This window comes from Ambystoma mexicanum, chromosome 4q, assembly GCF_040938575.1.
Source record: "Ambystoma mexicanum isolate Mex_15411 chromosome 4q, UKY_AmexF1_1, whole genome shotgun sequence".
Classification (NCBI taxonomy): domain Eukaryota; kingdom Metazoa; phylum Chordata; class Amphibia; order Caudata; family Ambystomatidae; genus Ambystoma; species Ambystoma mexicanum.
Window position 1 is genome coordinate 211,689,690 of NC_090928.1, and position 25,941 is coordinate 211,715,630.

Consider the following 25,941-nt stretch of genomic DNA (forward strand, 5'->3'; position numbering starts at 1 on the left):
TTCCCATTGAGCCCTATGGGGGCTCAATGGGAATGGGGATGGTCCGGGTTCCCTGAATGGGGAAATACCAGGCACTCCAAGTTCAGAATGGCCCTGTATTTCCCCATTCAGGGAACCCGGACCCGGACCCGAATTTGGAGGCAGCCATGCCCTTATTAAGGGCATGGCTGCCTCCAAACTCGTAATGAGGCCCTATGTCACTTTGAAAGCCGGGGCAGCGTAGTGCAGCCAGAGAGAGCTGGGCTATATTTGGGCAATTTTCCTGGTTCCTTGGGCTCCATGTAGATATCCCTTTCTGGATTGTGTATGGCAGGTAAGCTTTGTTAATTGTTAAATAATCAATGGGAGGTACTTTTATTTATGCCAGGCCGTTGCATGCTGCCATTTCTAGATCCATATTAAATTGGGAAAAGTTAAACGGCAAGTCTCAAAATCTAGTTTTGCTCGAAAAGACATGATTGGCTTACAATACCCCATTAATATTAGGCCAGTTGTCATACATACATGACACTTTATTTCCAATCGAGCGTTTTCTTATGGGATTGTGCCATTATACAATGCATCAGGGAATCAGACCTTTAGTTTGCTTTTCCCATATTAAATTCTAGATTACAATACAAATACCAGAATTCATTGGCTAAAAACAGGACTGGATAGGTTACTGACACCTGATATGGGCCAACTTGAGAGTGCATGCGTAGTAGCACTATGTGGTTCTTCTGCCATGCGAGGGGTTCATTGGTCTTTTGCATGCAAGCATGATTAATGTTTGATTTCTGCAGGCAAAGGGGTGCGTGGATTATGGGGGGTAGCTATGGTTTTTGGCATCTCCCGCGAGTGGCGCACATGGTGGTTGATTCGAAAGTGGGGTTGCATGTGGGTAACAAGGGCTGCAAGCTAATGTTCGTGTCATGTACTTTATTTCTCTTTGTTTCTGCCAGTCTTGATAGTACAGCAGTACAACGAGATTTTTCAGGCTCACATAATTAAAGGGGGTTTGCTTTGGGGGATTGGGTTGAGGGAGAGGTAAGTAGGGGATTTCGTGATCGTTTTAGGAGGTTTGTGATTGTTTCACATTAGTAGCAAAGGGAGTCGGACAGGCAGGTTGGGATGGAGTGGCACTTATGTAACACTTGGAGCACTGTATATTATTTAAGAAAAAAGACGGGATGTTTTATATGGAATGTGTGCTAGTTAAGGCATGACGTGTGATAAATGATGCTTCATTTTTCCAAATATTGTAGGTTTACTTTTATTGGATTTGCCGGGATACCTGCCACTTTGAGTGGTTCGTTGATCTGCTTCTCTCTCTGGAAACGCAAATGGCAGAAAGAGGAAACTCTCATTTTCTGAGCTATCACCTTTTCCTGACTGGTTGGGATGAATCCCAGGTAACTATTTTTTAAATTGTTTGTATTTATCTATATACAGGAGGAACCATGCTCTTTTGATAACAAAAGATTGTACAATAGATAAGAAATCAGATTTGACAGGAAGTAGTGAGCTGGAGTGAGTTTGAGGGACATACTGACCAGGTTGTGGAGGGCAGTAAATGGAACAGTCCCCAGGGAAAATACATAAATGAACAAAGATTAAGGACAACCAACATTGAACATTTTTAAGTGCAGGTAGGTGGTACGGCCAACTGTGCTCGGAATGTGACCATAATGGGTGAAGTGCTAAGGTGGAAGCAGAGGAAGTGAGGGACAGAGGCAGGTTAGAGGCGAGGGGACAATGTTAGCTAGCAGGCAGGTGAGAGGTAGGTTAAGAGGGTAACTCAGAGGCAAGAAGGTAGCCTTTTAGTTTGGTTTTGAACACATTTGTGTGGACTGTTTTCATGGATGTGCCATGGAAGAAAATTCCATGCAAGTGGAGCAAGAAGAAAGAAAGAGCAGATGCGAGAGGAAGCACAGGGAGGGTGAGTAGCCACAAGGGTGGTCGAGGAGGCAGCGCAGAGATTACGAGAAGGCTTGTACAGTTGGCTAGAGGAGGATAGCTACAGTGGTGCTTTACCATGGATAGATTTGTGTACCAGCAGAAGAAATTTAAATCTGGCCCTGTTTTGCATCATCAGCCCTCCAGCCTGGTGACGGTACAAGGAAGTAGGTGTGAAGTGAGGGAGTTCATAGAGTCCTGGTTTCACAGTTACTGATTTTTCTAATATTTAGGAGGTTGAGGCGAGCTGCTGTTCCAGTTTTGGAGATTAAAGTAGAGAAGGTGTGAGACGGCTCATAGATGACGCTGAGGTTTCTAGCTGCAGAAGGGTAGAGGAGATGTCAGGTGGGAACTGGATAGGCAGAGGAAGAGATGAGAGAGAGCTTTTGGCAGAGAAGATTAGTACCTCTGTTTTGGTAGGGTCTACCATCAGAGAGTGCAAAGCCATCCAATATTTAATGGCACAGAGACAGTTGGAGATTTTGATAGAGAGATGAGAGGAAAGTTCAGGAAAAGAGAAGAAGATTTGGGTGTCGTCCACGAAGAGTTGGTACGAGAAACCAAAGGAGGAGATTAGTGGCCCAGGAGAGAGGTGTAAAGTGTAAAGAGGAGCGGACCCAAGACAGAGCCTTGTGGAACACTATCAGTAAGGGAAGTGAGCTGAGAGGAGTTGTTGCTCCTGTAGACAGAGAATTGGTGATGTGCAAGGTAGGATTCAATCCAGGCAAGGGCTCAATGGCGAATCCCAAGAAGAAAGAGAGTAATGAGGAGAATAGAGTGAGTGGCATTGTTAAAGGCAGCAGACAGGTCAGGGAAACTAATGATCACACTATTGAGTGTGATTTGAGAGTAAGAAGTTATTGCATTTCTCTATATTTCTATAGACTTGGTATTGTGTTACCTGTTGGTAAATCCCATCCATACATCATTGTGAAACAAGCATTAGCAAGGCCAACAGTGTGGCTTTCATGTAGGCATGGGATACACATTTGCCATGCACTGCTATCAAGGCACTGCTTGGCCATGACATATTAACAGTTGAAAAATGGTATAAGTACCTTAACAAAGTATGTCAGTTCCTGGCAAGTGCCTAATACCTATACGAAAACCAAAAACGTTGGCTTTCCCAATGCTGTTTTATTTTTTAAACAGGAATTCGGTGCGAGTAATAGATGCAAGAGCAAACATACTGTTTACATATGAAGTGGCTGAAGTTTCACCATGTTACAACATTTTTATTATGCCAAAAGCTAATTTACAGCTGTAATTAAGCCATCAACTCCCAGAAGAGTGTTCAGAAATAACACTGGCACTATAAAGCACAAAGGTTCATGTTACGGCATGAAAAAAGCTAGCTCAAAGTGATCCGGGACAGGGTGTTTTGGTTTGGGATGGGTAGGTAATGCATGGGAGTGGCCAAAGTGATTAGTTTGACCATGGATGGACAAAGGGTGTGAACAAATACAAAAAGCACCCACAAGCTGTGTGTCACTCCTCACATCCTATCTCCCCCTATCTATAATCCAATGCAATAGTTTTGGCTGACAGGTGACACTAAAGTGCCATCTAATACCCCTAACTAAAAATAGCATTAGCAATCAATCACTAGAGAACATAAGATCAGTGAGAGTAGAGGGATCATATCAATCATTTCTAGAGATTGAATGTTGCACTGAGCTATCAGTTTACTGGCACAGCGATTGCATGCCTGGCCCTCACCATTATATTTGCTGAGGCTTCTTAGTTCTTAGTGGTAACAGGACCTTAAGGTTGTTGTTGGGTACTCTCAAATATAAGTACATATACCAACTGATGGGGTTGTTATACTTTGGTAGAATCCACAAGCTTGCTGGGGGCTAAGTTAGGCAAATGGCCCCTGGTAGCCTTACCCCTCAGCAATAGAAAAACCTACCAGCAGCCCTACATGACACTTATCTCACCACCCAGTAATGGGAACAGGCCTCTGCCAGTGTGTACCGCTCGTGAGCATACGCCACCCTTCATCACTGGCGATTGGAAGGTGGGACCAGATTTGTATTGGAGTGAGGCCATGCAAATCCAGGCATGCACACTTTTTTGTCGCTGGCTACAATTACCAAACTAGTATTATAGAAGTGCTGGTGACAGAAGAAGAACAAGCATTGGCAATGCCACCAGATAGGGCTTTTGTGTATGTATGGGAAAGGCATTTACCAGGCACTGCCGTACTGGTATTAACCAGCTAGTGATGGCAGCAGGTGCAAAATGGTGTGAGTACATGGACATAGTGCCTGACAAATGTCTAATACTTATACACAAGCCAAAACTGTTGGCTTCGCCAATGCTTGTTTTCAACAGGACTACAGTAAAGGGCACGCATTGTGCTTACAAACAGAGTGGCTGAAGCCAGACCTGTTTAAGAAATTTGTATTACACTAGTAACATGTTTACAACACAAATTAGTCAGTGTTATGATGTGTCTTGGAATGTGGAATGTAGGCACAGAATGTGTAGGGGGAAATGTAACTGGGTTCTGGGAAAAGCAGTTGGAGGGATAGAGCTTGGGTGAGGAGGTTATGCTGGGGGTTGCTATGTGTATTCCTGAATAAACACGTATAAAGCTTACCTTTTCGATGTGTGTCATGCTTCACTTCAATGGCGACGAGTTTAAGGCAACCCACGGCACGCTTTGCCCACCCTGAGTGCATTATATGCTGCCTTCCTGCCTGCCTTTTTTTCCCGCTGCCTCCGAAGTCCTCCTGAGCTGGGGGAGACTGTACTTTGAGTCTGATTGTTGTAGGCGGTGGTCGGCTCACAGAGGTGCAGGGGGACTGTTTCGGCAGCACCGGAGGACTGTTTGGCTGCCTGCTGCACCCGGCTTGGAGGGGTGTGTGTGGGGACATTCCCTGTCTCAGTGTGTTGACGGCTCAACCGGAGTAGGAGAGAAAGGACCCGATTTGGGAGGTGTTCCCTGATGAGACGAGAGCCCAGCAGCGTCTTCAGAACGAGCGCATATGCGTGTGCAGGGATAGGACCAAGCGTCATGCCATGCTTGTGGCCATCTTGGGCGCTACGATTTGGATGCCGAGGTACCCAGCAACAATGCTGCAGCAATGCTCGATGCTGTGAACCATTTGGATTACAGATATTTCGACAGAGGGCATTTATTCGAGGGATAGTCAAGGGTAGAAAGAAAAGACAGGGAGAAACTACCAGACACAGGATAACCTGCTGATCTGCTCAGTGTTAGTGCACACGCTAAAAGTGTATGTGCTGTGATCCTCATTCATCCGTAAGGCGCATCCTCGTCCCAGTTTGAAGAGGTATATTAACACTAAAGTAAGAGCCAAATAGACTATAATGGCTATCCTTGTGTACCTGGGCCCTCCATTTTTATGGAATCTCCTAGACCTGTGTTGATCAAATGGAATCAATGGAAGAAAGGTTTTTTGCATTATATTTAGGCAGCCTTTGGAAATTCGCTTTCCAATGACAGGAAGGTCTCGCTGCTGATGTAATTTTTAGGCTATGAGTGCCAACGCATCTTTGATACGCTGTCTGCACTGGTTGGGGAGGGTGACGGAGATGCAGCTGATGAGTTCGATGTAGCTCTTCTTAAATTGGATATGCACTTTAATGCTAAGACAAGTACTGTTCTCAAATGCTATAACTTTGGGGTGCATGTGAAGGAACAAGGGGAGAGTGTTGAAGAGTATGTCATATCTCTTCAGCTCCTGGCTTGTAGGTTTGGTGACTCTGTTGATGAGCACATTTGTGATCAATTTATGATCCATTGCAACAGCAATACAATTAGAGAGGAACGTTGGTTGAAGGATGAACCCAGCCTTGATGAAGTGCTAATCATTGACAAATGTATCTAACACTTTCTGGCGTGTCTGGCGGAATTGACGGAGGCAGAGAGCAAGGAGGCTAAGGTTGAGGTTTTTAAAGTTTTTGAAGGGAAACAAAAGAAAAAGACAAAGGTGAAAATGTCCTTTACGGGTAGTGTGGAGAATAAAGTATCTCGAGCGAAGGCTCAGAAGGGTGAGGAACGCTTATGTTTCTGTTGTGCTAGTGGATCGCATTTTGCTGCATCATCGTTGTGTCTTGGTTGGAAGGTGATGTGCTCTAAGTGTAAAAGAAGGGGACACTTTGCTAATTGTTGCAAAAATGTCCAATTCAACCATAGGAGAGTATTGCATATGACTGAGGAGGAGCAAGGTTCTTCTGAAGAGGAAAAGAACTGCCATATTGAAAATATTACTGTTAATGTTGTACAAGGGGTATAAGAGGAAGAGCTACAAGCATTCCATTTTCATTGTTGGAAAAATGTTTGTGCTCTGAGTGTACATCGTTCAATCATTTCTATGGGCCTCATCATGAGTTAGGCGTTAACCCTACCGACAAACCCCCCGGCGCTATTAGCGCCGGATCACGGGTTTGGCGGTAGTGGAATTCCCCATTCCCCACTGAGCTCATTCGGGAATGCCCCATTCCCCATTGGGCTCAATGGGGAATTTTCGCGCTCTTACCGCCAGCGGTAAGAGCGCGAATTTTCTGAGGATTTTCCCCCAGCTCAGAGCTGGGGAGAAATCCGCCGAACCCCTGATTTGGCGGACGCTTACATCCGGTGGTAATAGCGCGAATGTCGGATTTAAGGGTTACCGACAAACTCGTGATGAGGCCCTATTTCTGTTGGAGGGATAGAAATAAAGATAGCATCACAGGGCCAAGAATTACCTGGATATGCATTGTGCATTCCTCTGATTCCAAACATAACATGATTTATGAACATTTCAGAGCATATCCCATTTCTGAATTTTGGATGCACTTTGAAATGGGTATATGTCAATTATATGTCAATTAGAAAGCTGGGGCCCCATAGTAATCTTTCTTTTCTGAGGAGCCAGACAGAGTTGGGCTATATTTGTGCTACTTTCCTGGCCCAGTTGGGCTACAGCTAGGTTTCTGCTTCTGGATACTGTTACAATACAAGCATTCTTTTTGGAGAGGTGCAATATCACTGACATCAGTGGTGGAGCCAGGGGGGGTGCAGGGAGAGTGGCTGCCCCCTGCTTCCCCTCTGATGCCCAGTGCACACCCCAGCCTTCAGCTGGTGCCCTATTAGTCACCCCCAAGGCACCAAATGCTGCCTCAGCTACTGACTGACAAAATGCAGAGGTCCCCATAAGAAATGTGAGAGGACCATTGTATGTTGTCAGTGGTACTTCACCTCTCACAAAAATGGTGTCATATGTTGGAACGCATTAGATTTCTTATGAAGACCTCTGTATGCTGTCAGTGATACTGTACCTCTCCTGAAAATAATGCTTGTAATGCTCAGATCTATGGGTTTTCAAATCTTCCTTACGTTTTCATTATTGGGAAAACGTTTGTGCTCTGAGTGTGTTGTGTACATCGTTCAAGCATTTCTATCACTGTTGGAGGGATTTGAATGAAAGGAAACATCAAGGGGTCATGAATAACCTGGGTATGCATTTTCTCCTACTCCCAATCGAAACATGATTTATGCGCATTTCAAAGCACATCCCATTTCTGAATTTGGGATGCACTTTGGAAGCCATATAAATGCCTTTTGTCCTACTGCTTTGAACAATTGCATAAAACGTGGGAAAAAAGGGTATCAGAATGTGTTCATCTATGACTATGAAGAAATGTCAGATTTCTTTTGAGGACATCAGGCACCAGTTTAAAAATGAGCCCCATTGAGAGCAGAACTACAATGTAGGACTACTACGACCAGGCTGAAATTATATATACAACCAACAGATTTACTCCCCACTTGCGCTCTTGCTCCTCCCCCTTTGTGCTGTGCCTCCTTCCCCCCTTGTACTTCCCCCTTCCATCCTTTGCGCTGCGCCTCCTCAGCCTTTGTGTTCTCCCTCCCCCGCTTTGCTCTGTCCCTCCTCCCCTTTTGCGCTGTCCTTGCTCCCTTAATTGTGCTGTCCCTCCTCACCACTTGCACTGTTTCTCTGTCCCTTTTTTGCGCTGTTGCTCCATCCCTTTTCACTGTCACTCCTTCCCCAGCACTGTTGCTCCTTCCCCCTTGCTCTGCTGCTCCTTCCCCCTTGCTCTGTAGCTCCTTCCCCCTTGCTCTGTCACTCCTTCGCCGTTGGGCTGTCGCTCCTTCCCTCCTTGAGCTTTTGGTCCTTCCTTGCTTGCTCTGTCACTCCTTCCCCCGTGTGGGGTCGCTCCTTCCCCCCTTGTTCTGTTGCTCCTTCCTCCTTGTGCTGGAACTCCTTCCACCCATTGGCGCTGTCACTCTCCCTCCTGCCCCCATTTGCACTGCCACTCTTTCATTTATGTGTTGTACAATGCTCATGTGTAGTGTTGCTGGCCTAGCTTTCATTGATTGGATTTTTGTATTCTCCCTCGTGTTGCCTTTTATTTCCTATTCCTCCCCACCAGTGCTTCCCTCACTGCCTGGCACTGCCTTTCATTTCCTCCTATGCTGTTCTTTTTTCTTCCCTGTGCTGTCATTCCTCATTCCTTCCCTCTATGCTAAATGTAAAATGCAATAAACAACCACAAACGCCAAAACTATTGGCATTCCAAATGCTTGTTTACATCAGGTGATGAGCGCAGACAGGCATTCAAGATGTTTCATCATAAAGTGATGGCTGGACATTAATGGACTAAGACAGCCCTGCAAGTGATACAGCGCTCATTTTGATAGCCTGAAGTGGTGTCAAATGTGTGCTGGTTTGTTGCTAGTTATTTTTTTGTGCCCACAAAATCTCCCGTCATCTCTTGAGTTGTTGAGGCCACATAAGGTTGCATGTTAGTTTCAGCGTATTACGTCCACTGAGTTGATAACGGTATTGCCTTTGTCTGTGATGGGGACCTTGATCTTTGTCACTCTGGATATAGTTTCAAAGAGTGTTTGTTTGATTGTTACGGGAAAGACATCAAAAAAAAGGAGAAGAGCAGTGACGCTTGTATTGATTTATGGTTTTACTACGAGATGGCGCTTGGTCTTCCAAAGTCTCTAAGGAGATTCCGAATTTCACAAAGAACCCCAGTCTACTGAACTTCGAAGCCTCAAACTGTTATAAACAGCTCTATTATTTCTAAATTGAAAACCTATTACATTATTCTTGACTTGTATTAAATAAAACATTAATCTGATGCAATAACTTGATACTGGAATTCTGAATTATCCCAGACACAGAGAAGGTTTGAAAGTGCTATTCGTTTTATATACACCTTCTGGACATATATATATATATATATATTGCATATGTTACATTTTTCTAGAAATGGCTAAAGTAAAAAAGCCAGGAGAAAGGCATCAATTTGCAACAATAAATTGTTGTTCAAAAAGCCGACATTTGTCACGTTTTTAGCAAAAAATATTGTCAATTCTAAACGGCGTCCTACCTTCCAATAAGTGTGCTTCTTTGTGTGCGGAAGCATCCTGTTAAAGCAGCATGTTAGGGAGAATTCTCATAAATGTGCTAATTCCCTTCACCTTAGAGACCCCCAGCAACTTTGCTGGATTTTGAGGACTTGATTTTTTTTGCCTGGAAATAGTGTGTCTTTTTTCCCACTCTTTCATGCATTTTGATGTGTGTTTTACTCTTGTGTCCTTTGATTATGGAGTTTTAAATAACTCCTTAGTCATCATCTTTTCATGTGTTTAAACAGCACCCTCAGTGCAGTGACACAGGGATGTCTTTTTAGACTTCCAAAAGCTTTAAATACCTTCTCTGGGCTAAACTACTGTTTCCCAGAGAATGTAAGGTTAAATTGACTTTACTAGTCTTTTTAAATTCCTAGACCCAGCACACACTATCTTCCTATAGAGTGCTGGAGGGGTTACCTAGTATCCCCTGTGTCTAGAAACTCATGTAGCAGTTAAATGCTAACCTTTCCTTTCGAAAATGGCTGATGGCAGTGGTTTTACAACAAACAACCATGATTTTTCCTGACCGCGAACACCAGTAGCTAAAAATCGTGGGAGCCATGTTTTTCACAATGGCACCTTAAGCCCCTTTGTTTAAACAGTTACCGGTCTTCTTTTCTTGCCATTTCTTTTTGAAAAGGTCCTTCTAGAGTTTGTCTCTGCGCGCCAAACCAGGTGTGGTCCCTTTGTTCTTACACCTTTGGCGGGCTTCAGGACTAAAGACCGCCTCTGGTGCCTGAGTTTCTGGGATGGGCAGGAAGTGAGGGAGGTGCCCGAAACTCCCTGTGCTTAGTCTCCTAGGAGACCCAAATGCACTCAGGCATGATTGGCTGGCTGACTGTCGCGCAAGGACAGCCACCCTGCTGGGTGAGTGACAGCTAGGCTGGAATGAAAGGGAGAAAACTGTTTACAAGGCGAGTCTCTTGGCTTGGAAGGCAGAGTCGACCACTGGAACGAAAGCACCGAAGACGAGCTGGAAGAGGACGGCTGCTGCAACTCCTGGACCATTGGTTTGCCCGGTGAAGCCCTGCTGCAGGTCCGAATTGCTAAATTCATCTCAACAGAGAAGCCCCTTCAAGGACGACGTCTTCCTTTGAGTTGGTGGGACCAATCAACTCGTAAACGACCTGGATACCATTCTCGGAGCTGGTTAGTTTTAACTAGTGGGAAGGACACCAGCTTGTGTGCTTTACTACAGTTACTCGAACCAAAGATCTCCCATTTGCCAGCTTGTTTGACCAGTCCCCGTGCAGTGCAGGAGTCCCCCGACGTCCTCCCTCTTGTACCCACGCTTGAGGCTCAGGAACAGTGAGATCTGCAGGAAGTGCCAGGATCCTAGGTCTTCAGCTGCATCTTTTCTTCATATTAAGGTACTCTGCCAACCCGATTAAGAGAACTTACCTCTCGCAGTGAAAGTTCATGAAAATTTCCCAACTTGCAGGCCTAATCAGCTTGTGACCCAACATATGATTCTTTGGCAAAGACTTTGCCGTTTACTACAAGAACTGCTCTTTCCTATCCAAGACACTAGCCCATTGACCTTGGAATAGACCTATTGAACTGAATCGAGTCCTCTAGTGAACTAAAACTATTTGCACTGCCTAAGAAAGTATTGTGATCTATTTTATTAACTTGTTCCTTTTTCCTCCTAAAGTGACTGAAATGCCATTTTGCTCCTATTTCAGGGGAGCCTAATTTACTTTCAAACGTATTGGTTTGGTACTGAAGTATATTTGTGTATGATATTAAGTTGCCTCCTTCTAGTGAATGTTTTCTAAATGACTGTGTAATAAATTAATAAGTGTTTTATCAAGAAACCTCGAGTGTAAGTGTCTACGTGAACCACTGTGATTGTATGACCTCTGTGTAACATTCTGCTCATATTCACACTTGAGATAAGCCTGGCTGCTTAGCTCGCTACCAAAAACGGTATAGTACAGACTTATACCAAAGGTTGGTTTTGCTTACACCTCTAGTCCTAATTGTATGTGGTGGTCCCAGAGGGTACTGCGTGCAATTCTGCCAAAAGGCAGCATATAATAACCATTATTACTTTTATAACACATTCCAATTTGGTAACAGCAATCTTTAGTCTTCTATTGGTGAAATGTTTTAAATTCAGATTGGTTTATCTCACCTTTCCAGTTGTGAATCACTGTCTCTGGAAAATGGCATCAAGGTGTGAGTGTGTTCTTAAGAATTCTGTCTAACGCAGTCTTCTTAGAAAGTGGGTAGGAGGCATCCATCAAAAGGTGTCTCTTTACTGGCCCCAACATTATAACTGGAGTTTGTCCTTGGCGAGTTGCCGCCTCTCTGGGTAGAACAGAGTTTCTGCATTGAATTTGAGAGATATTTCAGCCATATTGTTTTCCTAGTAAGAGCATTTCTGGGCGAAGTTCACAATGTATGGCAAATATTTTTAGTATTTGTTTTTTCTTTTGGGTGGAGGTTCTTCCTTGGGAATTGTAAATGCTCAACCCTTAGGTTACCAGCCACAGATGAATGGAAAGACAGTGCGAGTTAAGCATTTATGCAATAGCTGCAGAATTCTATGACCACCACACACTGTAATTACAAGTCAGTTGCTTTCATTCTGCTTCTTGTGTGACACTGAGTGGGCACCAGTGCATAATGGGCACCAGGGTGCAGCTCCTCCCATTATGTAGAGGTTGTTACTCATTCGGTCATGCAGAGCACTTGCTTTTAAGAGCGCTTTGCATGACTTAATGACTGTCTGCTGACTGCATGCAGAGAAGCCATACAGGTCTCATTTGTCATACGCAGTCCCAAGTAGATGCCTACAGGCTCACTGTCTCTGACACCACTAGATGGAGCAAGATGGCCTGGCCCATAGTAATTCATGAGGGTGTCCATTTGGAAGCTCTGCTAATGTATTCCTATGGGCCAAGCTGGAAGCTGGACTCAGGGAACGAAGGGCCAGACAACTTCCCTGCCTGCTCCCTGCTTCCAGGTTCTGTGCATGGCAAAAAGAGGAGTGAAGCTGGGGGACCTGAGGGGGTTCCTTGTCATTTCAACAAAATAAATCACTTCGTGGTAATTTACTTCATGGAAATCACATCGAATTTGTACTTAGATTTTAATGTTAATGGGTGGGGCTCCACCCTAAGCCTCCCTTCCCCCTTTGCCTTCCTCCTTCGCTACCTCCCCATACACCAACCCCTTACCACCCCCTTTTTCCCCTTAACCCACAAATATATATATATCGTTTTGAAGTAATTCGAAGTAATTTCCATGCAGTAAATTACCACAAAGTAATTTACCGCGTGGAAACAATGGGAGGCCCATGAGGGGCATGACCATTCTACAAAATTAGGTAAGTTAAAAAAACAATTTCTGTGCATGAGTAATGTGTGCATTTGTGTCCATGTGACTGTGTGTGTGTATGAGCTTGTGTGATATATGTGTGCATCTTCCTGTATGCAATGGCGCAGTGGGTGTGGGTGAACGCAATTTGGAGGAATGGGGGCTGTCCAGTGAGTTGCCCAGTGCATAGAGGGGGTTGAAGGGTGACGGTGCTGGCAATGTGATTTTCAAACTAGAAGTGTGTTATTTCAGTGGCAATACTGGGATTATTGAGCAAAGCCAACATGAGGGGATTCCTATAGTGGCATTACTGAAATTATTGGATGAAGTCACCACACGTGTATTCTCACAGTGGCATCACTGGCCTTATTGGGCAGAGCAAACAAATAAGATATTTTGTCCTAATTTCGATACAACTAAAAGCTTTTTCCAAGACCATTGGCAATGTCCACATTCGTTCCTCATAAGGTTCTCTGGACCTTCACTAACTCTTCCTGGTAGCAGTGGAGTTTCCTGGGTCACCTCTCAATGTCTCTCGTTGCATTAATTGCTCCATTCGCTCTCGTTCCCGCTACTAGGGGGCATGATTTGGGAACAGTTTCCTATTGGACTTACCTTCTGAGCCCTATGATACAGTACTGTGCTGATTTGGGAGCTTCCATACCTAATTTTCCATTTCACTTCCTTTCGTGGTCCATTTTGGGTTTTTGGCAGCCAGTATGCTTTTTGATTCAAAAGTCTACTCTTCCCAGTGTTCCTTACCCACTGTTTCATTTCCTCCACCCTTGCAGAAAAACGTTGGGTGGAGGATAAGGAACATGTGTGGCAGCAGGTGCTAGGAAGCGTATCACACTTGAGGCGTGCGATCATTACCAAGCTTTAAACACTCAATTTGCTTCAGTCCAGCACTGGTCATTGTTGCAGTATTCCTGTTTGTAACTGGTCCCTTGTTCTTATGCTTAGTTCCTTATTTCTTGTTCCTGCATCCCTGGATTGGGAATTTAGTATGCTTATTATTATTTTCTGCTTATAGGATTCCTTTTCTGTTTCCTCTGTTTTGCAGACAACACTTTCCAGTGCTTTCTTTTTCCTGTGCAGCCCAATATGTATGTGTTCTGTAATTCTTTACCTTAGCCCTGTTCTGCAGTGTAACCTTGATCCTTCGATAGTCCTCCGTGAGACAGTTTGTATTTTTAGTACTCTTTTCCTTTCCTTGCCAGCGTGTGGGGGCTAGAGGGGTTTGTACTTGTAATTTTCTTTTTCCTGCTCCTGTTCCTTGACTTTCCCTTCAGGTCTGTTCCTGGTTTTCCCTTGCACTTTCCTCTTCATTCCCTATTGATTGTTAGGTGTGGTGTGCGGTTATATCCAGCTCCTGTGTGAATACCTTTGTTTTCCTTACTATTCTGTAAGCACCATTCATGTGTCCCTTGAGAGGAGTCTTATGTATTATGGTGTCCTCCCTTTGCTATTATAGCCTTTCTGGGTCCATATTTGATCAGCAGGGTTCATGGGTTTCGCAAACATTCCAGGCAGTGTTTATCATCCTTGTGTGTATAGTCTTTAAGTTAACCTATATAATGCCATGAATGGTGTTAGCTCACAGACCCTGTCATTGCTTGTCCTGTTTGTGGGCTCAGCACTGACAGTACCTGTAACACCAATTGTGGGTGAGAAGCCTGCAGACTATCTTTGTAATCAGAAGGAGCTTGTAAGTGCTTACCCCACATCCCTTTTCATGTATTTGTATCACATTCCACTTGAACATCCTCGAATTAGTGTGCAGATTTCTTGGTTCCTGAGTGCATGTTGTTTCAGACGGGTTAGTCACTGTGTGATCTTGTGCACAGTTCCCTAGCCATATCCACTGCCCTTTGTCTCCCTATGGCACTCCTTCCCCCTTCCTGGTAGTTCTGCACAACATGGGACCCAAATGCAAAGCTAGCTCAATTTCAATTATTTCCCCTTTTCACAAGGTAAAGTCCCAGGCACAAATAGCCTCTGTTCGGGTCTCTGTGTGGTGTGTGTGTCGCCCCAGGGAATCTGATTCTGGTTATTCTGGTGGGTGAGCTACTTCTCTGTGTGTGACACTGGTTGGGTAGCCTTGGTAAAATATCTCAGGTACTATTGTTGCAGTCCTATGCTCTTCTGAAGCATGGAGGTCCCCAGATGTGTGATAGATAAGTTCCTATTTGCAAAAATGGGTTCTGGTCCCTTTCCTTGTGTTAGGTTTCTGAGTCTGCAACCACCCTTCCTATCCATCTCCTTGCCAAGTCAATGCCCGCTCTTGCCTATGGCCCTGTTGCAAGAGTAATTTCTGCCCCTTGAGTTGGCTTTTGTCTAATATCCTCTGCATCCTGCCCCATGCTCGTCCCTCCCACCACTTCTCCAACGCAACATATACGTTTGTGATCCTTTGCTCTCTGTCTGTCTGGCACTCTAACTCTGCCACCAAGTGACTTCCTGTTCTACCCTTCTCGCTTCCTGCTTCCTCTCTTCTCCTTTATGTACCTTTGTACATCCTTCTAACTTCTCTGTCTTCCTCACCCCTGGTAGATTTCTTTTTTCCCACTTCCGCACCTCCTCCAACCTCTTTTCACTTCCTCCAAGCTATTCTACTTTTCCCTCTCCTCCTGAGGTAAAACACCTCCAACCCCTCTCATTATCTCCCCACCTACTGGATGTTCAGGTATTCCTATCTGTTTTCTCCCCTCATTCTGCACCTCCAGGCCCTCTTACTTTCTCAAATCCAAGGGTCCTTTCCTCATCCAACCTCTCTTGCTTTCTCTTATCTTTCTGCTTCTACCACTCCTCCTAAACCTTAAACTCACCCTGCACTTATAACTCCTCCTCTTGCTGCTCCGCTTGTCCAAACTCCCACAGTACTATTAACCCAGTTTATGTTTTTATAGTCGTTTCTTCCCTCCTGCTGGTAATTCAGCATTTGGTAAGAACTTGCAACTGTGTATTTGCAATTTTCCTATCCAGGTATTGGCAAGGACAGCAGGATTCCACACGCATAGTTGTGCTTAATTAATCTTTACCAGCCTTCCTCCAAACATGGATGGGGCCTCTAAAATTAATCCTAAATATTGGATCTCCCTGAGTCGCACACAGTTGCCAGAATGCATATGCCGAGCCCATGGGAACATAGCCGGCAGGATCATTATCTCCTCCACACACAGCTTCAGTTTCTCTATGGTTGTTGTGAGCATATTTCTGATATATTCTTCCCTGGTAAACTCTGAATGTCATCAAAATGGGTCATAAACCATAGATCTGGACTCATAGGAACCTTGTATTTCATAACAACATTATGGGTCTGATTTCCCAAAGGGGAAGTAGCAGCAGCACAAGCAATATGGCGGTCCCTTGTCCCATGGTGCTATTGTTATCAGGGAACCAGTGGTTCCTCCCCTTAAAGCCTCAGTAGTGGTACCATAGTGGAAGGTGTGGCGTGTCCCCTATGCCATCCGTAAACAGGGGACCTTGTTACACCAAGCTCCCACTCCATACCAATGTGCTGCTCTGTGATACAGAGGGTGCCTTTCATTGGGTGTTTACATAATAGCTAAAGCTTTATTTTCATAGGTGGCATCACCAAGTCACTGGAGTGTTACAATGAATTCTAGTTATTTAATCTCTAAAGTTTAGCAAGCAAATAAATTGAAAGATTTAAAACATGTTGATCCATCATCATTCCCTGCGTGTTTATGTAAAAGGGGATTTTTCTTCAACATTGTAAACTTAGTTTGAACTCTGAAAAGGTTGTTTGTGCAAATGTCAGCTTTCTTGAAAACTGTAATGCATAATGCAATGGCTCCAGTATCGATCACATTGATTAAGACATCAAAAAGGCTAAAGCCACAGGTGTGTTTATTTAAGACAAAAGCCTGTTCTCATAATAGGAAAATAATTGTTCTAATTATAATGATTATTATAATTGTTATTGTATAGCATGCTTACTACTGAGTGGTTTCTAAGCGCGGGATCGGGATTCAAACTTGTGTTGCGATGAGTTGTTTTGCTTCCCGGACAAACACTTTGCCCCTGAGATATCTTGCAACGGACTATTTCACGGTATTTGGACTTTTAAACTGATAACCTGTGGCTCATTCACATACCATTCATACAATACTCATATTGTGAGTCTAAACATCTTTATTTCTTTACATTTAGCTTGTTTTGGGAAACAAGCCACGCCCACAATCGTCTACGCATAAAATTAGACACCTGCGCGCACCAGCGCGCACGCACCGAGGAAGCACCCGTGAAGGGCCGCCTTGCCGCTTCGCCGCAGTGTCCGGGGCTTCGGGCGTTGTGCTTCCTCAAAGCAATTATAATTGTAAGCTCTATTTTGTGGAACCACATCGCAGTCTAAAGTTTAACAGGCGCACGCATGGTGTATAGACAAAGGGGGCTTTATCATCTTACGACGGATATGCCGCCCCTTACAAGACAACGTATGATGTCTGAGTCACAACCTCTCCAGGACAATTTCATTGGAGAAGGTAGGACTAAAATGCTTGTTCTACACCAATTGCTTGGCCCCCTCAGGAAAGAATGAAACCCTCAAGGAGAAAGCCCAAATCAACAAACAATGCTGATATTCGTACTTACGGCTTTGGGAAGACTCCATCTGTATTACCTCTCTCAACAAAAGAATCTATGATATGAACGGATGGCCCTGCTGCTCAAACACCAACAAATACGTTGGGACAGGAGCAGCACATAACTGTTAATGGAACTGAGAAACCTGATGTTGTAAATCTTAGCACTGCAAATCTTAATGCTTCAATCACAGATAGCATGGTGCTTTGCAATGCTCAGTCATGCACCTTGGCTATCGTGGTGCCTGACGCATCAAACTCAATTGTAATAGAGGAAGCGGTTATCGAGCTAGACTCTTTAAACTCTTGCTTCTTGGCCAGAGAAGAAAACCGTGATCTTTCAAATTCTCCAGATATGTTTCAACATTCGAGTTGTAACATCTCTGCCTTTGCTATTTTCTACAATGTTGCACTGATGTCCCTTGCCAAATTATTTGAAACATTAGATAACAAATTAAATGGCCAGATGGACAAATTTGAGAACATAATAAATTGGCAAAAAAGCATGTCCTCAACCATGGCTCAGAACCAGATTAGAACTGCTGAACAACTTGAACTTCTACTAACTTGGCAAAAAAAGATTATTTCAACTCTGGCCCAGAACCAGAATGAACATACAGAAATTATTGGTCCTTCTGTCTGTGTATCTCAGAAGAAGAATATAGACACTACAACTTTGGCTTCCTCATAATCACACAAACAAGTCTTGAAGCCAGTAATTGTGTACTGCCTTTTGTTAGCAGAAAAATAACTGATAAAACTGATGTATTTGATGCAAGCTCCGCTACACACGATGCTCATACTGATGACAAAATGGCTGAGATTCAAGATGGCACTCGGGCATCTAAGGTCTCAAATCCTGTATTTAAGGACATTTGCAAGTTCAGAAACCAAAACCAAAAGAAATACAGGAAAAAAAAGAAAAAAAAAACATGAAATCATCTAAAATCGATGTAAATGCTTCCACTAGACGATTCGTTAAAAACCTGGCTAAACCAAATAATAGACTAACATTAGCCTCCACTGCCACAACGAAAAAATATGTCACATTGGCACAGATGAAGAAATTCGAATGGCTTGACTACCATGCACCACCTATGGATATTCCAATCCATTCTCCACTTGACGAACTTGTCAAAATAGCGGAAGAAACTCAGACTGTTGCCTCAACCCAGAACAAAATTCTGCCATCGCTGCCCCCGAGCAGATCCCCAACTGATGATGAGAGAGAGAGTGATCTGGTATCAAAAAAGATGGTCGAACAAAATTCTGCTATCGCTGCCCCCAAGCAGATCCCTAACTGATGATGAAAGAGAGAGTGATCTGGTATCAAAAAAGATGGTCGATGGTAGGGCAGCGCTGGGAAGAGAAATAGACATCTATATGCAACAGTTTAAGTTTGAACCATCTTGTCCACCCATCATAGCAACTGGGATGGCTAAATGCACAGCGTTATTGGATAGCTCTCCTGCACCACATATTCCTGCTAATAGTACTATTGACCATTTTAATAAAAAGGTATCTTTTGTTGAGCCTGAATTACAAAAATACGAGCAACTTGGAAGCTCCAAAATTACCAGTAACCATCACATTGGGGACCTAGATGAAATTAAAGACTCTATTGCTCGATTATGGGCAGCATAAGCAGGTTTCCTGTAACATCACTGGGTGGCCTTAGTAACAGCTTGAAAGTCCTGCAGATGACTAACCTGCAAACATCCATGCAACATCACAAGGTGAATGCAAGGATGTCTGCGGTGCCCTCAGTGAATTCTAACCCAAAAACGGAAACAAGACAATCCTTAATAATTACATGCCGAGCAGATGCCTTTCCAACTTATATTATGAATAGGCAAAGCATTTGGATGCTTTTTGCAGACACTCCTGCTCTAAAAGATATTGCATCAAATGATCTAGATCAGATTGAATTCCCCAACGAGCGAAATCTAGGAACAGCTCTCATATGGTTTAAATCAACTATCATACAAAATATCATTTGGGCAGCCAAAGCTGCATTATATGATCTAGGCTTTTTGATCACAGCAAACATTGAGTTGAATAGTAAACTAAAATCTTGTCTCAAGAATTCGCAGTGTTGCTCAATATGATGGCTAAACACAATACATTACAGGAAGATAGTACACTTCGAGAATGTAGCCATACTACGAGAGTATAACTAGAAGTCCCAACATACCAACAATTTTGCTAATTAGCTGGAATACTTGGGGATTCAGACATTTGATCAACAATCCTTAAAGTATTCTGGGAGGGTATGATGTCATATTACTTCAGGAAACGTGGTTGATGGCCCCACCCCCCTGAGACAATTGTGACATCTATTTGCAACCTGCCAAACGAGCCATAAAGGGGAGACCTATGTCTGGATTACTGACGGCTACAAACTCTTTAGCAAATATTCAATCAAGCTCACAAAGTAGCACCAACTCTTTTATGCAACTTACATACTTAACCATTGGCTCATCAAAGGTGGCTTGTGTTAATCTCTACTGGGATCCTACGGGTATCTCAAATATGCTGTTTTTAAAAGAGCTAACTGGTTTAATGGAAAGTATTATGGTGACACTTGGCATTGTGCATTTTATTGTGCTGGGTGATTTGAATTTGCATCTGTTTGATAAATAATATCAGAAAAAGAATGAACGAGTACACTTGTGGAAAAATTTTGTTGAATCCTGGAATTTAACAATACTGAATGGCTCTAATGATCTTGATTCTCCACCACACATTACCTGGCATAGAGGAACCCAGAATGCCATAATTGATTATGTTTATGTGACTCTAAATTTGTTTAATTGTGTATTTGACTTTGTAATAGCACCATCAAATCTTAGTGATCATTCTCCTCTGACATTTAAGTTAGATGTGGATATGATATGATATGATATGGCATTTATAACGCGCCTATACACAAGTGTTTCAAGACATGACGAGGCAAGGGAGGGGGAACAAAGGGAAGACAGACAACAATCCTACTAGGCCAGGTGTCATTCAGATTGTGCAAGTGCATGGGAAGGGGGGAAAGAAGGGAAAAGGGCAAGGGCAAAGGGAGAGGGGAAAGTGCAGTACATGGGATAGTAGAATAAATAAGATAAATAAAACGGCCAACTGGTGGCAAGTGCAAGGTAAGTGCAGACATAAGTGCTGGTAGGGGGACGGTAGGGATACAGAACCAGTCCCCAGGTGCAGGGGTTGCCAGGGAGGCAGTGCAGGTGAGCAACTGGCGGGGCCTGGGCCCAAGATCAGAAGGGGTGGCCAGGTAACCAGTGCAGTTTCAGCCAGGAATTCAGCAGGGGAGAGGGGGAGAGAAAGCAGAAGCAAGGAGCAAGGTTTTGAGGTGCTTCCAGAACCGGAGATGGTTCTCCTCAAGTTTCAGGGAGGCAGGCTCTTCCAGAGGGGGGCCCCTGCTGAAGAGAGAGATCTACCACCAACTCGTTGCTTGGAGAATCTTGATCTGTGTGGAATCTCAGGGGAGCATAATGCCAGGTATGATTGAAATGAACAACCAGTTGAATAGCTTGAAGTGGACTGAGAAATCTCTCTTACAATATCAAGAGCACCTAGAAGCGAATCTTAAGAGCATTGCAGAGTCACATTATGTAGACAATCTAAACTACTATGGTGAAATGCAACTTTTTGCAACTACTCAGCTAAACACCAGATCTCACATGTCTCACCAATATGATCAGGTGATTAAAAACAGAAAAAACCCCTTTCAGGAAACAAAAAAGACAGGTCAATTCACTACCTTTGGCCCAAAGAGTGATTGCTCTTCGTACTCTTAAAACCTCCTATAAGAACTGGGTTCGTGGACACAAGTTTTAACTCAGCAGAAAGCTGGTGAACTGATGTTGAAGGAGATTAAGAATAAAAATACAAGTCAAATTTGGAAGCTACTAAATTCTATCACAAACTCATCACAATTGGCCTCACAAATTAATGGGGTCACTGAACAAGACTGGATCACTCACTTTTCGTCACTTTATGCAGCCCAAGTGGCTCATTCTGTTTTGAGGACGGCTGAACTAACTTCCAGGTTTGCATTGAATTTTGACAGAGATGATGTCATACTCTTTATTAACAAGGCTAGCTCGTCCAGAGCCACAGGTCGGGATGGCTTATCTAATGCTATCTTGAAAAAGCATCCGAACCTTTGGGCATCAATTCTTCATACCTTGTTCTTGATAATACAACAAAATCAAGAATTACCACACTCCTGGTGGCATTCGATCATAGTCCCAATTTACAAGAAGGGCGATCGGCAGAATCCTATGAGCTATAGGCCAATTGCTTTATTGGACGCCCCGGGTACAATCTACTGTCATATGGTGCTTCGAGATTTGAATGCGTGGTCATTGGCTTCCAATAGGAGAGACCCCTTTCAAACAGGGTTCGTGGCCGGCCTAGGCACGGCATTCAATATATCACTATTGACTACCCTAAAGTCAATTTACGCCACGCAGAATCAACCTTTGTACATGGTATTTGTTGACTTCCATGTGGCGTTTGATTTGATTGATAGGGAGTTACTCCAAACTAAGCTGATTAATTATGGCTGCCCTCCATCTCTTGTGAAAATAGTGACTCTTCTTCACACGGACACCTCAGTACAGATTAAGATTAATATGGAAGGCCTACCATCTAACATCATTAAGACCGAACGGGGCCTTAAGCAGGGTTGCATACTTGCCTCCACACTCTTTAATCTGTTTATACTGGATATGGGAGATAATTTTGTCGCAGTTTCAGCTGATGAACCAAAATTAGAGAATCAGACAATAGCATAGTTACTCTAAACTGGCGATTTAGTGCTGTTATCTCAGACCCCTAGTGGATTACAGAAGCTGCTCGAACAATTGGCTCACTATGTATCCAAGAATAATTTAACAATAAAGCAGGATAAAACACAAATTATTGAATTTGGAAAACCGAAATCAACATTTTCAAATAAGTTTAATTGGACAATACAAAACCAAATGCTGAATGTAGTATCCAGGAGTGATGCTCAGCAATTCTATCTCTGACAAAACTCAGGAAGCAACACTGTCTTCTAAAATCACTACCTTAACAACTCAAGGGAAAATTCTTCTACATAAATATGCCAAGTTTACCTATGTACACTTAATGTCCATTTACCAACAAAAAGTTGTACCCATTGTGATCTATGGAGCAGAAGCAACTTTACCAAAGTCTCAACAATATTGGAACAAACTTGAATCTAAATTTTGGAAAAATGTATTAAATTTGCCTAAAAGCACGCCATCTATGTTACTTAGGTTCGAACGGGGCTTACTGTCAATGCATGTCCAAGTAACATGGAAAATGTGTGCTTTATTGCGTAAATGTTTACTGGGGCTGAGAAAACGAAATAGTCTTGGCATTTTAGCAAATCACTTGTTGACTTCTAATCAGATTTTTCCACTGAAATGGCGAACACATATACTAGAAGCATTGGAAGATGCGAGCATTTCCACAAATCCGAACAGAGCCAAGGTAAAATTATATCAGGCTGACTGGTGGCTCACACAAGAAAAATGCCTTATGCTAAAAGGTTTTGATAGAAATCTATTTGGTCACAAGAGGTTGCGCATCATGGCAGACTATCTCATCAAATGTCCATCGGCACAATTAAGAACAAAAATTCTGAGATTCTCCCTCAATTTGTGGCCAGTCAATGAAATTCTGGCCAGAAGAGGCCTAATTAAAAAAGAATTGGCTTATTGTCGCTTCGGCAAAATAGAATTGAACAAAGAGATGCTTCAGCATATCATTGTTGAATGTAAAATCTTTTTACATCAGCGTCTAATACTCATAGCCCGTATGCCGAAAATGTGCATTAGGAGGAATAGTAAAGAATTCTGGTCTGAGATATTCGCTACGCCTAAGATCTCAGTCAGAATTGCGACTACGAATATATTTTGGATTCTGCCTTCTCTTTGAACACCTCTACACTGATTTATTTAAAAAATAAATGTTGTGAACACTAATTGTTGTTTTACTGCTGATGAATTGACTATGTTATTTTTCTTTTTTGTATTGGGATATATGAATCTCAAATTTGGAAATGAGACTATAATTGAAAACAAATACACAATGCATAAAACGTTCTGAAAATTTCAATTTTTATGGAATGAGATGTGATAATTACTCATATTTTTTTACTGTTAATAGATTGTTAATGTCAAATTTTGTAGAAAAGTATTTGAAAGGTTGGCCTTGTCAACTAACCAAATTAAAAAAAAAAAGATTAAGGAGGAGGTTAGTTGTAGGTATACAACTTTAGTTTCGTACCGTAGATTATGTAAATCAACATTTTTTAATCAAACAATCGAACAATTACTGTCAGTTTGTGTTGATACTGTGAGATATTAGAAGATACCATTTTGTCATGAATCGTAATTTGATTATATATATATATATATATAATTACACGGCCACGGTACTGGCCATGTAGTTATGGTTAAGTTGCTGTTTCCATAGGAAGAGCACTTTTTGGGCGGCTTATACCTCCGCTCCCCCTAGACGAATCCTCACCAAACTTTTCAAAAAAAGTATATGGCCCACTCTGAATTCTTCTGCAAAGTTTGGTGAGGTTTGGTCCAGGGGGGGCAAAGTTATAGGAGCTGTCCCAAAATCTATTTTTCCCATAGACATAATGGGAAATAACTTTGCTCACGCCTACAGCCCAAACCGCTTGACGGATTTTCACCAAATTTACAGCAGGAGCGGTGGCTTGGTCCCAAAAGCGTGCTTTTGTTAATTTGGTGTAAATCCATCCAGTAGTTGTTTTAAAAAATAACCAAAACATAAAGCAAAAAAATGTGTGATATCTATGTCCGCTCAGCGGACACACTTCCCTGTTCGCTCCGCAGACAGGACACCGATTGGCTAATTGACTTGTGTCATGTCCGCGGACACCCAACGTGTTTGCTGATTGGTTGGTGTGAAGCGTGAGGTGCGTCAGATTTTTGGAAACGCCCGTCATCTTGGGACATCGGCCGGTGTCCGCGGACATCGCGGTAAAAACATGTTAAAAAACACAACATTGCACTTGTCAAACTTATCAAATAATCTCTGGGGGGATGAGGGATGATGAGGATGGGATGGAATATGGCTGCAAGAAGCAAAAAAACGGGTGGTTTTTACCGCGAAAGTCCGCAAACAGTTCGGATGTTCGTGAACAGTCCTGAAAAGTTTGTGAACTCCTCAGCATTACAGGGTTGGTGAAATGCAGTTCTTGGATGACTTATAACTTTGGCGCCACTTAATGGAACTGCATGATATTTAGCATGTATATTGCTGGGCTGATTATGAGTGAGTATGCACAGTTTGGTGGGATTCTGTCATGAGGGGGCAAAATTAGAGGGGGGTCCCACAATAATGTAAAGGCTTATAAATGAGGTGCCATTTGACGAATCCTCACTTAATTTGGGAAACTGATAATACATTTAGATAGGAATGTTTTCCCGATGTTTGGTAGGATTTTGTGAAGAGGGGCAAAATTAGAAGGGGGTCCCCAAATAATGTAAAGTCTTATACATGAGGTGCCATTTGACGAATCTACACTTCATTTGGCAAAATGATAATAGATGAAGATATACATGTTTTTGCGCAGTTTGGTGTGATTCTGTCGAGAGGGAGCAAAATTAGAGTGGGGGTCCCAAAATATTGTAAAGGCTTATAAATGTGGTGCCATTTGACACATCTACACAAAGGTTTGCAAAAAGATTATAGATCTAGATTTAGATGTTTTCGTAAAGTCTGAATGGATTTTGACAAGTGGGGGCTAGGTTATATGACGATTGTATGTGCATACATTTGACACTTTTGAAAAAATAAAACATGGGTGGATTTCCAACAAACTTGCGTAAGGAGCATTGGCAAGGACCTACAAGCATGGTTTTGCAAATGTGCCAGTGTTTTATTACTTGACAAGTGTCATAATGTAGCTACAAAAAATAGCAGAATACCTTTAGTGACTGAGGGGTAGCCTGTGGCCATGGGCAGTGGCCAGATGGTCCGGGTCATGGAGTAAGGTCATGATCCAGACAATCTGGCTACTGGCCATGACCACAAGGGACAAAATATAGGATTAAAGTGGCCATGTCCACCTGGGTCTGGCTTTGTGGTAAAGTTATTCAAAATTAGGATAGATTTGTAAGGGAAGAAAAATGTGCTTGTGGTAATATGGTCATAGGGTTCTCTTTTTGCCTTCTGCAGGCTGCTATGGAAAGCAAAGAGGGGGCCTGTATGGAACCCTCACCTTCCCTTTCCATGGTGGCCATCCTGGAAAAGGATTTTCCTACCTACACCTGGACGCCGCAGGCGTCCCGGTGTTGGAAGAAAAATCCTATTTTTTAGCACCCCGGGTTCCCGCTTTGGGAACCTAGGGTGCTAATGGCCTTCATCCCCCATTTCAGGGGCTGGAATGGGGAGATAATGGTCCAGAGACCTCATTATCCACCCTCGCTTCGCTTGGGCTGATAACTTGGGCTGCTGGGTCGGTATCCACCGTTCCAGTCCCTGGAACAGAGGATGAACGCCACAATATTCCCATTAGCATAGCACAAAATGCAAATGGAAATGTTGGAAAATCTTATTTAGTCTATGTACTTTACTGAGAAATATAAAGTAGATGGAGACTATACATTT

At 43.1% G+C, this 25,941-nt stretch overlaps 1 protein-coding gene across 2 annotated transcripts in view; it reads left to right on the forward strand.

The window, feature by feature from the left end:
• The window catches only part of NOX3 (NADPH oxidase 3), a 530,542-nt gene that overhangs the window by 441,040 nt on the left and 63,561 nt on the right, over positions 1 to 25,941 (forward strand). For both annotated transcript variants that reach the window (XM_069607737.1, XM_069607738.1), the window contains exon 10: positions 1,245 to 1,391. In XM_069607737.1, coding sequence (XP_069463838.1) covers positions 1,245 to 1,391 — 147 coding nt within the window. The remainder of the gene's footprint in view (positions 1 to 1,244; positions 1,392 to 25,941) is intronic.